At 45.1% G+C, this 17,500-nt stretch overlaps 1 protein-coding gene across 1 annotated transcript; it reads left to right on the top strand.

The window, feature by feature from the left end:
• Positions 1-814: 814 nt before the first annotated feature.
• LOC147023095 (delta-like protein 1) lies at positions 815-5,622 on the top strand. The gene is made up of 10 exons (XM_085888125.1): positions 815-1,072; positions 1,174-1,464; positions 1,554-1,611; positions 1,785-2,042; positions 2,627-2,687; positions 2,811-2,941; positions 3,077-3,246; positions 3,535-3,748; positions 3,849-4,660; positions 4,806-5,622. Exons 1-10 carry the CDS (start codon positions 1,007-1,009, stop codon positions 4,809-4,811), a joined length of 2,067 nt encoding a protein of 688 aa, XP_085744251.1. The 5' UTR covers positions 815-1,006; the 3' UTR covers positions 4,812-5,622.
• Positions 5,623-17,500: the final 11,878 nt, after the last annotated feature.

The raw sequence follows: 17,500 nt of genomic DNA, 5'->3' as shown, positions 1-17,500 counted from the left end.
AGTTATCTTTTGATTGTCTCTGTAAATAATTATTGCACAAAATCTGCTGCTATATGCATCAGAAGCGGGACCAGAGATGTCAAAAATGAGTTGTGTTCACTTGCTGAGTTCCAGCCTATCAGATAAGTTTGCTCATTAAAAACCACAGTATTGCTGAGTAGTCAAAAGAATTATCGAAATTGATTGTATATAACTGATACATACATGTTATACCACGTCCATACTGTGAAGTACTTAGACTGCAAAGCCGATGAACGTGCTTCTGAGTCGTACTAAGGTACTGCTGCCTTGTGCGCCACGTCGGGATCCTGTCGGTGTGAAATGACGCAATAATTTCAATGTGGTTCCTCAAGTCGCCTGCTCACAACTCGGATGAAAATTCCGTCATACCATTTTGAATGAGGTGCGAATTATGTGTGCGGTCATTGTGTCACGCACGCTCTGGCGTCAAAATAGCGATGCTATCGAATTGCTCGATCGGATTCATATATATTCACGCACCAAGGGTGTACAGAAGGCGATTTGGTGTTCAGCCTTTGTAATACCAACAGTGACCGCTCCATAATGAATGCAGATTGAGGATGGAATACTGAGTCGAGGGGGGCTAAAACTCCATCCCACCGCCTCCCGGCCTACTTGCTGCCGTGATACGCCAGCATCTGTCAACACAGAAGGCAAGTGAATTCATGCCGCGAGCCTGCAGCCTGGTGGGGTCTGCAAGGTGGGCAGGCCGTGAGGGCGTGGATAGTGCGTGCGCCACCACCCTCATTGGCTGTGGCGGCGAAGCGACCCCTATAAAAAGGCGACGGACGCCAGTGCCCATCACGCAGTGACACGAGGCGTTCACGAGGTCGGGCTCTTCAGTGAGTGCGTCGCGCCGTGCCTCTTAAACTGTCGGACCTTGCCTTGCTTTCTCCAGCCTCCGTGCTTCAGCTTAATACGGGACCGTGCCCGCTTGATGCCCATTTGATTCGGCTCGACATCATTCCCAGGGGGACCTTCGACCATGGCTGGTTCCGTCTCTTGCGCGTTCTTTGTGGTCTTTGCTTTTGCTTTTTCACTCCTGCATCAGGTTGGTACATAGGCGGCTGACCTCCGGTCCGACGATATGAAACTCATTTACTCCGAACATGTTTAACTCGATCTGTATTTACTCATTTGTCCTTCTCGCAGGCATCCTCAACTGGGATCTTCGAGCTGAAACTTACAAAATTTATCAACAACAACGGCTTGCGGCTGACGGGAAATTGTTGCAAATCTCCCTCCACGACATCGTGCGAGTGCAAAACGTTTTTCCGGGTCTGCCTGACGCATTACCAGACGAACATCACCAGAGACCCGCCGTGTACCTTTGGTGGGGTCCTGACCCCCGTGCTGGGCTCGAACTCTTTCACGATTCATGACATCTCCAACAGCGAGGGGTTCTCTAGCCCTATCCGCTTCCCATTCAGCTTCACCTGGCCGGTGGGTTAACGCGCCCGGTCGCTCCGAGTTGCAGTTTCTCTTGAGTCTTCTTTCGGGGTTCGCGGTGACATCGATTGTTCTCCTCACAGGGAACCTTTTCACTCATCATTGAAGCTTGGAGTGCAGAGTCTGCTGAACTCTCCACAGGTGGGTGTGATGCGTGGGTCCAGCAGGCGGCGGCATACCATTCTGAAGCTAAGATCATAAGGTCTATATTAACCTTAATATCATACACCCACCAAGGTATTTTTTTTAACCCAACTGTTGAATGTTAGCGTTTTGAGCGCATGGCACTTAATGGTCTACCTTTTCCACTGCAGAAGTGCCCGAGAGGCTCATTAGCCGCTTGGCCACCCAGCGTCACTTGAGTGTCACCGAAGAATGGTCGCAGGACATTTACTTCTCCAACTCTGCGGAGCTCCATTACTCATACCGAGTGATCTGTGATGAGCATTACTATGGTTCTGGTTGCTCCATGTTGTGCAGACCCCGTGACGACGGCTTTGGGCACTTCACCTGCGGCGACGCCGGAAAGAAGCTGTGTCTACCCGGCTGGACAGGCCCATACTGTGAAAAAGGTACATGATTGTTCCCCAGCGATAATGTTGTGTGCATGCAAGTCACACCATAACGGAACCCCTATAACAAGTTCTGTCCTTGAGCAATGTATGTAGGCAAGTGTGGAGCTCAAATCAACCGGTGATCAACCAGCATGTCTTGCTCGTGTCCGCAAAGCACAATTTTTTCTCCATTATAATTGGTTACATAATCGGTTACAATAAAGTTGCTTAGGTCACTGTGGAAGGTTTGCAATCAGTTTTGTTGAACGTAACATGACAGGACAGGGAAAGGTCAAAGGGAGAACATTTTGCGACCTGTCATCCCATTTTCTCGGGAGCGCACACAGCACGGCGGTGGAAGAAACGCGCGCTGATCGTGCCATGGCCGTGCGGCGCGTGGCCCGGATTAGTGGCGCGCGGTGCGGGGCCCCGCCTGCCCATTGTGCGACCCACAGCTGCAGCCATGGAAACTGATAGGGCCGAACAATAGCGCAGCTGTCACCATTTGCTGGCGCGCTGCCCAGCTGGCGTGTGGCACGGGCGCTCTTGTTGTGCTTCTCGCTTGCATCTCTCATGATTTTAATGGTTGTTTTTCTTTGCAGCTATGTGCTTGCCTGGCTGCAGCAAAACCCAAGGTGATTGTGACCGGCCAGGCGAATGCAAGTGAGTGAAAAGACGGGATGAAACTTTCGAGTGAAAATTCCATTCGCTCGATGAATGGCAGAGAATCAATGCACTGCATTAAGCGAGGTTTGTAATTGCCTGGTTTTGTGTCGTGCTTTCCAGGTGCCGTCTCGGCTGGGAAGGTCGTTACTGCGATCAGTGCATCCGCTTTCCTGGCTGCAAGCACGGCACGTGCCAGCAACCCTGGAAATGCAAATGCCAAGAAGGATGGGGCGGACTCTTTTGCAACCTAGGTAGAGCTTTCATTTTAAAGTCTACTTTACTTGTCCTCGGTAGTCGGCACAATTGATTGACATGAAATCAATGGTGACATCATGGTGATAACAAATGACATATCTATACCTTTTTTGTTTATTTCCTTTCCGCAGATCTCAACTACTGCACGAACCACAATCCATGCAAAAACGCTGCTACCTGCACGAACACTGGCCAGGGAAGTTACAGCTGCACGTGCAGGCCCGGATTCAGCGGCACCAATTGCGAGGTGGAATTGAACGAGTGCGACACAAGGCCTTGTCGGAACGGGGGCAGTTGCACGGTATGCCGAGATCTTTGTAAAGTCTGCAAATATGTTTTAACTACTAATATTTGTTTTTTCCTTTCAATTTCAAGTGTCACGTTGGCATGTACGGTTAACAATGGTACATACATATTTTACGTACACAAAATGAGGAAAGGGTGTGGATGTGCAGTCAAAAGCTCTGACAGTTTTTGAATGTTTAATATATGGCCTCTAATGTTGTGAGATTGTCATTATTCAACGATATAGTAAGCAGCTGAGCGACTGCATTGAAGATTACTTAAGATGGCTGTCCTTTTGCTGCAGGATCTTGAAAACAACTACAAATGCATGTGTTTACCTGGCTTTCATGGAAAGAACTGTGAATTGAGTGCTAACACCTGTGCCGATGCACCCTGCTTCCATGGTGGTCAGTGCTTGAATAGACTACAAGGTGGATATAACTGCCACTGCCTTTCTGGTTACACTGGTTACAACTGTGAGAAGCGAGACCACTGCAGCAGCAACCCCTGCGCCTATGGTAAGGGAAATCCTCTGCTGCTTTTGGAATTTCATAATTGATATATCGGTTGGTGCTTTTAATACGAGTGGCAAGCTAACTTTTAGGGCTTGTTTTACAGGAGGGCAGTGTTTGAACTTGGAATCAACCTTCAAGTGCCATTGCCGACCAGGCTTTGCAGGTATTCGATGTGAGCGGACTGTCAACAATTGTGCCAGCTTTCCCTGTCTTAATGGTGGAACCTGCCATCTACGAGGCAATGACTTTGTCTGCAGCTGCCCAATTGGCTACCTGGGAAAAGACTGCAGCTTCTCAGCGCATCAGTGCTCCAGCGGACCATGCTATAATGGTGGCACTTGCAGGCCACAACCAGATGGCGGCTATGCTTGCGAGTGCCCTGTTGGCTATGAAGGCCCAGACTGCGGAGACCTGCTCAGTCCTCCGATCAAGGTGAACATACTGCCACCAAAAATGGTGGTGGAGCAGAACTTCCCTTGGCTTGCAGTAACAGTGGGCCTGGCACTGGTTTTTGTGCTTCTTCTGCTTGCTGTGCTGATTCTGCTGTGGCGTCGGCTGCGTGGAGGCATTGCAACAGGTCCTGATCACGGTGAAGGCAAGACCATGAACAATCTGAGCGACTTCCACCGAGAGAAAGAGCTCGCTGTCAACTTGATCCCAGCCGGTGAGCTCAAAAACACAAACAAACAGGTGGACTTGGAAGGTGACGGCAGTTCACTGAAAACAGGTTACAAGTTGAAGTACCAGGACATGGATTACAACATCATCCTAGATCCAGTAGGTGATGAGGTATCCGACAACGAGAAGGGCAAACAGGACGAAGAGATCTCAGACTCCTCGAGTTCCTCAGATATTGAGAACGCATTGGCGTGTGGAACAGCTCCTCAACAGGACGACTGCGTAATCGCCACAGAGGTGCGTCGCGTAATATATAACCGTCTAGTGTTTAGCACTTTCATTTCGACAGTGTTTACAGTCTAACAAAAGGTCACTTGGTACGTAACTGTCACTAACACTTTCTTGATATCTTGGCCTGTACCTTTTTGTTGTCACCTTGCAGGTATGAAACTGCTGAGACTGCTGTATCCAAGTCAGCACTTACGCATTCCCTGGCCTGCTGGTTGTTTACGTATAGATTGTGAAGCTCGGTCCTCGTGGCACGCCTTTTCGACCATTACTGAACGTTTACAGATTCCCGCAGTGGACGGCTCGTCCAAACTGTTAAAAGTGACTCGAAGTTGGCGATTTTTATTTCTGTTCGACCTGAAGGTTTTTATTTTACAAAGCCGCTGAATGTGAAGAAACCAGTGAGGTTCATTATTATTATTATTATTTTTATTATTATTATTAATATTATTTTGGGGGTGGGGATGAGGTTAACTCTTGACTGTTAGCTGGGCCAGCATTCCTGGTATATTTGCACTATTTAGTAAAAAAAAAAAAGAAGTTTTCTTCCATGCTTTTCAATGTTGCCTCACTGTGGAAGCCTGGAGCTGTCGTTCATGTTCTGCCAGTGGGTGTTTTTACCCCCACCTTCAGCTTATACTGCTGTGATATTTAATATGCAAGAAAAATGTTGCCTTCGATTTTGTTAGTCAAGTGTCCGGATACATCGCTTGAGGCTTAGTAACGCAGAGCCTGTACATGTGTATGGTTTTATTTTAATGTGGAAGCAATAAGTATTTTTAAAATGAAATTTTAATGTTAATTTATGTATGCAAAGCACTGAAGCTTTATACTTTTGTATAAAAATATGTATATAATGTCTATTTATAAAAAAAAGTTTCATTGTGTAATATTTATCAGTTCGCATTTCATTTTTATAGCTGCAAATTTTAGAATTTTTAATTTAAATAAATAGCCAGATGTTTTAACCACTTTGTTTTTTTTTTTGTGTGTTTCGATGCATTGTGTAAATCACAGCCCCTGTTGGATCTCTCACTGACTGATGAGGGCTTGTTCTGTTTGTGTTTGCATCACATTGACCACTTACCGCACAAGGTTCCATCATACTGTTCACCTTCATCCTGAGTGCAAGATCTTCTCCTCTGAGTACTTATTGGCAGGATGGCTTGGTGATGTGAGAACCCGACTTTAAGCCGTCTATCCGAGCTAAAAACTGTGATGTTCATCGGAAGGACGTTAAGCCAGGGGGTCCGTCTGCCAGCATTGCTTGTTAATATGGTGAACATTATAAAAAAACAAAAAACATTTTTCATCCCATGGTGTCTTTCACGAAGAATTGACGAGTTATCGCCAGCACTGAACAAATTCCAACTTTCTGCTCCCTCCCAGTCGAACGTCATGCCTAGCCGTCCGGTTCGTGAAAGACGCGACAAGAAGGTGCGAATAATTCGGACCGGTAAAAGATGTAGTGTTTGGAGCCGTGACAACTTTGAGTTCCCTTTTTAGTAAAGTCGAGCATTTCAACTTCCCCCCCCCCATTTTAATAACGATGCACAGCCATCAATCATATGGAGGGACATGCCACACTCTTTTGTAAGAGCTATTAATTCATTTAATCAACACCAATCACTAGTACAACAGAACATCGTCATCAGGGTCTTCACCACATCCTTCTGCCATTTCTTGGCGGTGGAATTCATGGGACACCCACCGATGGCGACGTATTCAGAGCTTGACGTTCTCTATGACGGCACGGTTGTGCTCTCCGGGCACGGCTTTGCTAGGCTGTTTATCCAAAATAGCCTTGAGCTCGCCGTCCCACTTTCAGGTGGATGGAAACGCAACACGTGCTGAAATACGGTGCCCCCCCCACCCCCGACATTCCTTATCCATGCAAAGCTCGTGGGAAAACACGTCGTTCATCATGAACACACAGCACTGACTTCAACGAACGCCATATTCAGTCTTCATCAGCACAGACATGATAAGAGAGCAAAGAAATGTTTTTTTTATTTTATTTAATTTTTACCGGAATTCTATTTTCACTATTATTTCATCGCAAGGTGTAAACAAATTGCATACGGAGGGTTCGTGTTGTCTGTTTTTATTCCCACGCTCATGGAGAATAAGCTTGAACATTGGCGATGACATCAGAACCAATCGGGATCGCTTGGCACGGATTTTCAGGACATTCGTAGACAATAGACAAAAAAAACAACCAACAAACAGGATATGTTGGATTAGACGTGTGCACGTCATGACGTGTGCTGATGGATTGCCAAAGCAGGTGAGCAGAATCCAAGGGCAAGTGGGACGATTCTCACGCTGTTGAACGTACGGGCAAGCAGGATAGCTCAGAAGTACGCACACTCACCCGTCAGCTGCTAGCCTGGGTTCATAAGCCAGAGGACCCGTCTCCCGGTAATGGGTCTGGGTGTCGGTGCACGTGGAAGATCCCTCGGTATCTTTCGCGAAGAGTAGGCGAGCTATCTCCGGCAGCACGACCAAATTGCAAAATCCTACCCCGAGTGCTGGGAAGGCAACGGCAAACCACCCAGTGTAGACCTCGCCGGGAGACAGCTTCGACAGTACACCAAGATCTTTGAAGAGCGTGACAGATACGTTGATGATGACCACGATGATCGTGATGATGATGCTGATTGATTGTAATGGGTCCAGAGAGACCCCGATGACAGCCTGTAGCACGGCGTGCCCGTTGAAAGACAACCATCACCATGCAGACCGGGCTTTGAGGAAGGACCTTACAATTAATCAAAGAATTGCACAAACTTTAATCCTGATCAATGATGAAACGATCGGCCATGAGTTTAAGGATCAACGAGAATGTCAATGGAGCACGTGCGCAAAAATGGCGGGAATATTTGACCGCTACCCTCCCTGTAAGCAAAGGACGAGGTACCTTGCACGAAGTGGCGGACCAGGTGAATATCCGTCGCTTGGATGGAGTTTTAACTCGCAATGGCTCGGCTGCCCATCTGGCTCTAAACCCGTCCAATTAAACAAAAACACCATGTGCTTTTGTAAGAGGGGGCCTGGCAGCCTGGATGATGCTCTGGATTTAATACTTACTAAATGAAAAAAGCTGTCTACTTGCTAATGTGGGCCCAAATGTAGAATGCTCTCACACTGGCACGGAGAGAGAAGAAGACAAAAAAAATTGATGACAAAATCATGGATGGGAAAGTGAGATGCGGTGAAACACTTGGCTGCAACTATGGGAGCATCTGCTGCGGAATAATTTACTGCTTCACTTGAACAATGACAAAAGCTGACATCCAGAATGATTGTCATCTTGCTCTTTACCCCGTGCGTGCCGAAACTATTCAGTTCCCAACAGTTTATTACCGTTTGAGAAAATTTACAAGAAGAAAGTTTGAAAAAAAACTTTACTTTGGGTGAGCATTTGTGTGAAAGGACAATTTATAATAGGGTTATACAGTTTGGCGCTCGTAACTCATAAAACCACCTTGAATGAGAGGTAGTGTTCGACGTCCTACTTCATAGTACGGAGCATCAGGCAACGTGTCTCCCACAACGGAAATATGACATAGCGTTGAAACGATTGTGACGTCATAGAGAGTTAAGCGGGCCCTTCATTCCATCAGCTTTGCTCAACAACCTTGAGAATGGGGAGGGAAACGCTCGTAGGTGCGACAGAAGAAACGTGGCGATAGATGGTGAGAAGACAGTTTCTGGCCAACCCACTGCCCTCTCGTGATTGTTTCACTGACAATGACGTGACAAGTGACAAATTCAACAAAATAAAGGCTGGGCCAAGGATCGTCCGAAGCTCTTTCTCGAGCCTCTTGTTCTCTCCTCCCCACAAGCTGTTGCCATCCCCAAACACAAGAAGCTTTTGTTTGGAAACGGTCAGAAAAGGAAGCGCTTCTTTGTGAGATATCCGAGCTTTGGCCGAACGGGACGCTTCGTGTCTTCTTCTATCGGGCGGCTACCATTGGGTGCTAATAAATCTGATATCGGTTTAAACAAGTCCCTGATATCCGTTATTATTTTGCCATCATTCAGTTGGGGGTAAACAAACATGACGACTCGAACTTGTATATCAGGAATTTTATCAACGTACCGGTGCACAGTGGCCTGTTCTTTTCGGCAGTTTATACCTGTATTTAATGACTATCGTTTTGATGTGTCCTGATATTTACAGCTAATAAACAGTGCTGATTATTATCCTCCGACATTTACTTAATTGAATGGCACCAATTATTTATATCTTGTAAGGTCGGCTGGGGAATGTTTTTGACCCAAGTCTTTCATGAAACTGACTTCCATTCCACCTCCAGGTGTGAACTTGCTGAAACGTTGGATTTTACCTTCATCATTGAAGCTCATCAAAGCTAACATTTTATACGCACCGGATCTGTCCTGTCTTTCTGTTATCGTATCATCTCTGTGTTGTTACTCGTGTTTTTTTTAACCCACTGTCGGAACACTCCCTCCTTCCAGTCGTGGCATGGGAGGGGGGAGGGGTGGAAGTAAATTCATTTTAAGCAAACGGAGACTAATACCCCCTCTCTCCAGCAGGGGTCAGTAAGCAATGTGAACTGTGAAACGTGACTCGTGACCCACTCTCGTGGGCGGAATTGGGTGGGGTGGGTCGAGAGGGGGCAAATTATTTTGTGCCCGTAACTTGACCCCAGGTAACTGCAACACGTATGCAGAATTTGATGGAGATCAGCCAAGCCGTTTTGGCGTTTTCAGCGAACAGACAGACAGACAGACAATCACGCTGTATTTTGATGATTCCCATGTTTTAACAATACCTTGTTCGGGTGTATTATCAAGTACGTCTCCTTGTGAATGTCTGACCTCAGATTGTATTAAAGCGTGCCTCTTTTATCCTCGGTGTTCTCCCTTCGTGCTCTTTGACCTTCTGTTAAATTTCTCCTTCTTCACTCCTTAGAAACCAAAGTACAATAAACACTTTAATAAACTCAAAAAAAAAAAAAATCACAAACTCATTCTGTCTCTCATTTCCTTCCTTTGATCATTATTTATCCCTTTCATTCTCAATACCTTCGAATTTAAATAATTTTTTGCTTCTTACTTTAAAAGCTGGATGAACGTCTTTTTATTTTAAATATTTTTCTTTTTGCATAGATCTCCGGCACAAAGGTCCACGTATCCTTCTTCTTCATCACACAGTTTCTGACACAAAGTGGTGAAACATGCAAAAGCTCAGGCCGTAGACCATCCCTCCGAAGTTGCAGCATGATTTTCTTCTGTGCATTCAATAATCCTTCATTTCACCATTGTTGCGATGTCTCATCATTTTTCAAAATTGTGGATCATGAGAAGTCCAGGCTGCAGAGAATGCCAACACATGACCATTAATTCCTCCCAGTCTTAACCAAACTTGGGTCCCCACCCCCCTGGCACGAGTCCACAAGGAGGGTGCAGAAAAGACCTTGCCATCTATAATCCAGTGAGCTTAATTCCTACAAGCAAAATCATGGAAACAATCATTGCTGCTGATGTCATCTTTCCTATTTTCAAACAGCCTGATCTCCAACCATCAGTTTGGATTCCATCCCTGCCACTCAACTCTGAGCATGCTTCTGCTCCTCGCTCAGCAATGATCAGTCCCTCATTCTCAAACAAGAGTTTAGGACCACCCTCCCTGGACATACCTCCAGAATTTCATTCAGTATGGCATCCTGCTTTGCTTGCCAGACTCTCTGCTTGTGGCACAGAAGGGCACTTTCATTCTTGGATTTCTGACTTCCTCGACTCATGCAGTCAAGGCATCGCCATCAACGGAACCATCTCCTCTGCTCTCCCAGTGGAGGCTGAGATTCCCCAAAGCAGTGTTTTTGGGCCCAGTCTTGTTACTCATCTATCAGGGTAGCCTGAAAGTAACTTTACCCATGCTAGATTTCTTGCACTTCCCTCCCTCCCATTGCCTCCACTCTCCCCAGCCATGATATGTGGAAACACTGACTCACTGATACAGGAGTCAGTAAGAAGTTGCACGGCATGGCAGACACAAGTTGTTACAATGTTGAAGGGTGATTGGTTGCTTGTGTTTGGGTGCACACACAGGCTGAACAATTGCTCAAGTGCAGACAGCTTTCACAGAACACTTTGGAAAACGTTCTCCACCAAAACAGACATTAAAGTGGGGAAAACAGGCTTTTGAAACAGGATGTGTGAAGGACATGAAACACAGTCGAAGATCGGTAACGAGAAGGAACACGTGCGCTGCTGTGTTGGTATCAGTTGACTGGTCGCCGAGAAAGTCAACAAGAAAGAGAGCCTGTGAACTTGGCAGACCTGGACCACAATGAAAACTCACCTGAAAAAAGATTTTCAGTGGAAGTCCTACTTACTGTCCATCATTTGTGAGTGAAATGAGTGCTGCCGCCATCGATCGATGCTATTCATCAGGTGATGTCTTGTTCGATACCTTCCTGACTGTCCTGTCTTGAGGAAAACTGTTGTTCTGAGATGAATGTGCCATCTGTCGAAGCTAAAAAGCACAGAATGTGGTGTTCTGGTCAAAGGAAAATCCACATTTCACTTTGGAATTGGTGCATCATCCTCCACAAGTGATGATACAGGCAGGAATGACCTCAAGACATTAATTTTGTCCCCATTCTTTTTTGATGGACCAGTAAATGGCGTAGTTTACGCGCATATTTTAAGAAACTGGCCAGTACCACGACTTGTTTCTGAGGGAATACCTGAAGGTGTCTGGTTTCAACAAAATGGCACACCCACATATTTTGCGTTGCATGATCGGGAATATCTCAATGAAATGTTCCCTCAACAATGGATTGGATGGAGATCACCAACATCACCAGCTCCTCCACCTTGGCCACCACGAAGTCCAGAACTAACAACTCCAGACAACTCTTTGTGGGGCTTATACCAGGAGAAAGTGTCGCCAAAGCGGTAGAGGACAATTGAAGAATTGTGCGCTACAGTCGTGGTCTCTTTTGCACAGATGAATCCACAATTTGCTACACAAGATGTCTAAGAGGACTTGGAGACAAATTCAGTGGTGAGAGGAGAATGCAGGAGTGTATATCGATACAATGGTTATAAATTACCGTAAGTACTATACAATAACACCTGTATATTAACACCTGTTTAGGAACGAATACTTTACTAGGAAACGGTAAAGTGACTTTCAGGCCACCCTGGATATGAATAACCTCTCTTTTGCTTGGGAAAGCCCTCTTCTTTTTTGCAGAAGATTCGACATTGTGTTTTACAGTACCCCATCCATCTCTCTCTCTCTCTGCCGATCTGGAAATGATTAGACTGTTAAATGCCACGTATCATTCAATCCTGGAAAATCTCTCAGTTCTCTGTCTCACAAAAGTCACAAAAATCCCTGTTTGTTTGTCTTACTGTGTGCAGGAAATCTCAGAAAGTCATGCACAGTTTCCGGCAAAACTTGGTGGACAGGTTGGGTGTGTGACACGAACGAATTGATTAGATTTTGGTGAAGATCCAGATCCGGATGCTGGAGTTTATTATTATTTTTTAAAGCCGATGAGATCTTGCTTCTGGTCCAGATGCAGATCCGGCCTATCATTGGGATAGAAAACGTAGTGTTCAGTCTGGCAGAGGGATGTGCTCTACCGAGTGCCATTCTAGATATTCCTTATAAACATGTTTTCAATTTGCACTTAAAAGTTCAGTGTTTTCAAGGAAAGGAAAGCAGGTTTAGTAGGAATACACAGTGCCTTCAGAAAGTATTCACACCCCTCGACTTTTTCACATTTTCTTGTGTTACAGCCTGAATTTAAAATGGATTAAATAAAAAAAATTGTCACTGATGTGCACAAAATACCCCATAATGACAAAGTGAAAACATGTTTTGAAAGTTTCAAAAAATTTATTGAAAATGAAATACAGAAATATCTGATTTACATAAGTATTCAACCCCCTGAGACAATACTTTGGAGAAATGCCTTTGGTAGTGATTACAGCTTCAAGTATTCTTGGGTATGTCTGTATCAGCTTTGCACATCTGGATTTGGGGATTTTCTCCCATTCTTGCTTGAAGATTTGCTCAAACTCTGTCGAGTTGGATGGGGAGCGTCGGTGAACAGCAATCTTCCAGTCTTTCCACAGATTCTCAAAGGGATTCAAGTCTGGACTTTGGCTGGGCCACTCAAGGACTTTCACATTCTTGTTCTGAAGCCATTCCAGTGTTGCTTTGGCTGTATGTTTGGGGTCATTGCTCTTTTGGAACATAAATGTTCGCCACAGTCGAAGGTCTTTTGCTCTCTGAAGCAGGTTCTCCTCAAGGATTTGCCTGTATTTGGCTCCATTCATTGTTTCCTCTATTGTCACAAGTCTCCCAGTCCCTGCTACTGAAAAGCATCCCCATAGCATGATGCTGCCACCACCATGCTTCATGGTAGGGATGGTGTTCGATGGGTGATGAACAGTGTTCAGTTCCTGCCAGACGTAGTGCTGTGCATTCAGGCCAAAGAGTTCAATTTTCGTCGCATCAGACCACAGAATATTTTGCCTCTTGCTCTCTGAGTCTTTCAGGTGCCTTTTTGTCAACTCCAGACGTGCTGTCACGTGCCTTTTCTCAGGAGTGGCTTCCGTCTGGTCACTCTCCCATAAAGCCTCAATTTGTGAAGTGCTGCAGAGATTGTTGTCCTTCCGGCAGGTTCTCCCATCTAAGCCAAGGAACCCTGTAGTTCTATCAGAGTGATCATTAGGTTCTTGGTCACCTCCCTGACCAAGGTCCTTCCTGCCCGGTTGCTCAGTTTGGTCAGACGGCCAGCTCTAGCAAGAGTCTGGGTAGTTACATATTCTTTCCATTTCCTAACGATGGAGCGCACTGTGCTCTTGGGAACATTCATCACTCTAGAAATTGTTTTATACCCTTCCCCAGATCTATGCCTCCTCACAATTCTATCTCGGAGTTCTACGGACAGTTTATTGGACTTCATGGTAGAGTTTCTGCTCTTGACATGCATATGTTTCTGCTCTATACCTTATATAGAAAGGTATATAAATTATGTCCAATCAATTGAATTGGCCACAGGTGGACTCTAATCAAGTTGCAGAGACATCTCAAGGATGACTAAAGGAAATGGGATGCACCTGAGCTCAATTTGGAGTGTCATCGCAAAGGGGTGGAATGAATACTTATTGACTCAAGATATTTCAGATTTTCATTTTTAATCAATTTGTAAAAAATTCTAAAAAAACATGTTTTCACTTTATCATGATGGGGTATTTTGAGTCGATCGGTGACAAAAAAAATCTCAATTTAATCCATTTTGAATTCAGGCTGCAACACAACAAAATGTGAAAAAGTCGAGGGGTGTGAATACTTTCTGAAGGTACTGTATGATAGGTGATTAGTAAATCCATGTTCTGACATTAAAAAGTGAAGGCTCATGGAGGTTTCATCCGAATTCTAAGATATTTGCCTGATTTCATTATATTTCTGTGAGATCTCCCCTTTTTGTTTCAAAACGTGAGGCCTTGTGGAAGAGCAAGAATACAGAGCAGAACAGAACAGATCAGCTCGAACACAGTGAAAAGCGTGGAAACATACCAACAGGAGGGTAAACTGGAGGGACACAAAAAGAAGACACCTGGAGAAAGATGGATGAGGGAAGAATAGAGTTAGGGGAGGAGAAGGAGGATAAATAGGTTTAACAAGGTGAAGAAAGCTCAAACACAGCAAAGAAGGGGGTTGAAAGAACAGGAAGGGGAAACCAGAGATGAAACAGCAAAAGAAGAAAAAAATGGAAGAGTGCGTGTCGAGACGGGGGGGGGGGGGGAAATCAGAATAACCTGAAAAGGAATGGCTGGGCCTGAAGAGGGTCAATTGATGTCGAGAAGAATCTGAGCATATGTGGGGTGAGCCAATATCCCCGTACCCCTAAAAGAACCAGGAGGGAACAATTACATTGAACAGACTTAAGAAGTTGGTTCTGCAAGTGGGAGAAAAGAGAAACAAATTAGTGGAGGTGAGCAGTGAGCCTGGATTGAATGGACAATGGGTTAGTGGCAGAACATGTTCATGCTGGAGAAACGAGGGGTGGTGGGAGAGCATTGTAAGGGGAAAGGGTGCAAGGCCAGAGAGGAGGTGGTAGAAGGCAGAGCGGTCACCAACCTGTCTGTGATGAAGGAATAACAGGCCCAGCGATTCAGTCCCATTGAGGGAGATTTCAATGATTTTTAGGACCATGGTCTCCATGGTATCAAGTTGTGAAAGGTGTGAGGCAGGGGTGCAAGACTGAAGGAAAGGGCAGTACTCCATTGAACTGGAGATTAAAGCCTTTAACTTTGCTATAAGTTCACAGACTTGCAACGGCGTGGGGGTTGCAACATGGTTGTGACGTGGGGAATGAACAAACACAGACGGCGCATTCACCTTTTGAGCACACCCTCTTACAGACATCGCAATCACGACAAGGGTATCCAATCACCCATCCATGACTCAGTGACCTACTATTCCTGCCAATAACCATGTAAGTACCCACATACTATCTCCAATGCTACTAGATAGCTATCTAATTGAAATAAAAACTATTTACTCTTTCCGCTGCCACTTCCTTTCCAGGAAGACCATTCCATGTGTAGTGATCTGCTTTGCAAGAGCGAGCATGTGCAGACCTTTTCCTGGCCCTACATCGCATGACTGTATCATAGCCAGTTCCGATTGGTTCCACGACGTAGACTGGTGGACAAATGGGAAGATCTTTATAAGACTGCTGACTGACTGCTGAGACTGCTAAAGCAGCACCAACGTTCTGCATAGAGTATGGTCCCAATCTCCCCCACCTCCTCCTCCTTTTTAATCGGGTGAGCAGTTGAGGCCTCTCGTCGTGTTTGAGTCAGCGGGTTTTCTTTTTCCTCTTAACTATTCAACGGGATTTTCATTGCAAGTCCACATATCGTTGACTTGTTTTCATAAAGCAAATAATGTGGGAACGTCATGCTCTTGGTTTGAACATTCGGTTTTGATTTAACCAAACTAACATTCTGCCTCGTTCTGGTTCTTGTTAACTCGGCCTCGCTGGCCAGCTTTTTCCCACCTTATTCACGTGGAGAACATTCGACAAGAACCGTGATTTTGATTCATTTTTTTATCGACTACTTTCGATCACCTGATGTCACATTTGTAGGATGAGTTCGTCATTTGGCATCAGCATGATACAGTGACTCGACACATTGAAAGGCCACTTTGGATATCCAGCGGATCGGGTCCCATCGACCATCTTTGTGGTGATCCTTGGCTACCTGTACTTCCTAGCTGTGGTGAGCTGGAAGTTTTGTTTCTGAGTTGTTTTGTCCCAGCGTACCGAGTCCATCAATTCACACAAACCAAATTTCCATACATGTATTTATACTTTATGACTGAAAGAGCAGTCTTAATACCGTCATAGCTCTCCTCTTCCTTACTCTGAAACTGTGCCCCCTTGTCCAGTCACTGTCCATTCTGCTGAAAATCCTTTCCGCACTTATTTTATTGATCGTCTTTATTATGTTGAACATCTCTATCAGATCCCCTCGTAATAGCCTCCTTTCGAATTTAACAAGCTCAAAAGAGCTAAGATCCTCGTCCTCTTAATGATGACGTCATAATAACGAATCATTGTGATGTATTAGGTTTGCGATAAATATTATCTGTGCTAATGCCCGGCTTGATTCCTGCAAACAAAATTCAAACAGCTTGCCTAGTTTCGGAGATAATGGTGTAGGCGATTTTCATTAGCGGCGATATTATGACGTTAACTTTTTTTCTAGGAAGAATTTCCAAAATCGGAGATGGTTACTGCCTGCGCGTGGGCTTTCTGTATATACATGGCAAGTTTCACGAAGATCCGATGAAAACTCTGGGTTGTGAAACAAAAAATGTCAAAAAAATAGGAATGACATCATAAAAATTGATATGACGTCATAGTGATGTATCATATGTGTGGTAATTAATCTCTGCTAATGCCCTGTTCGATTCCCACAAACAGAATTCAAAAAGCTTGCCTAGTTTTGGAGATAATTTTTAGGCGATTTCCATTAGCGGAGATATTTTGACGTCATCACTTTTTTTTTCTCGGAGTGTATTTTTTTAAATCGGAGATGGTTACTGTCTGCGCAGGGTATTTTTACATATATATGCCAAGTTTTAGGAAGTTTCGATGAAAACTGCAGGCTGTGAAACAAAAAGTTCACAAGAAGAAGATGAAGAACAACAACGTGAGTAAGACTTAAATATCCTCCACGAGGATCTAAAAAAGTTACGTCTCCTTCAGCAACTCCTCATAACTTAATCAAGATAGGCCAGTAATCAACCTGGTCACTCTACGCTGAATGCCAGACTCGGTCACCAGACTCGGTGGTGTAATAGTTAGAGCGTCCGCTCTGAGTGTGGGAGTTCAGCGATTCAAAGCCCAGCTGAGTCACACCAGAGTTGAAAAATGGTCCGTGCTGCTTCCTTGCTTCACGTTCAGCATTGAAGAGGTTAAGAGCACGGACAATCCCCAGAGGTTGGCATCCTTGGAGAGGAGGAAACTCCTCCTGAGGAAATGCTCTGCTGAGTGTGCTTATAAAAGCGGAGCCATTGTTGTGACGTCGCAGGTAAGTGACGACACTTCCTCCCCAAGCTAAGTGGCTGTGTTTGCCTCGTCGAACAGTCTTGTGTTGTGTCGTATACGTTCGTCTGTATGCCCATGTGTGCGTGTGGCAGCCCCATTCCGAGCCTCTGAGTTACAAAAATAAAATAAAATCTTCATAGTTTAGATAAAAGTTTGGTAGATTAACTTTTTCAGTACAACAGACAGTGAGGGAACCCTTGGCGACAGCCTGAAAGTAAAGAAGAAGACA

This window comes from Eptatretus burgeri, chromosome 7 (assembly GCF_056783735.1).
Source record: "Eptatretus burgeri isolate ZD-2024b chromosome 7, Ebu_testis_v1, whole genome shotgun sequence".
Classification (NCBI taxonomy): Eukaryota; Metazoa; Chordata; class Myxini; order Myxiniformes; family Myxinidae; genus Eptatretus; species Eptatretus burgeri.
The sequence above is the reverse complement of the archived record's forward strand: the minus strand, read 5'-3'. Positions and strand labels throughout refer to the sequence as shown.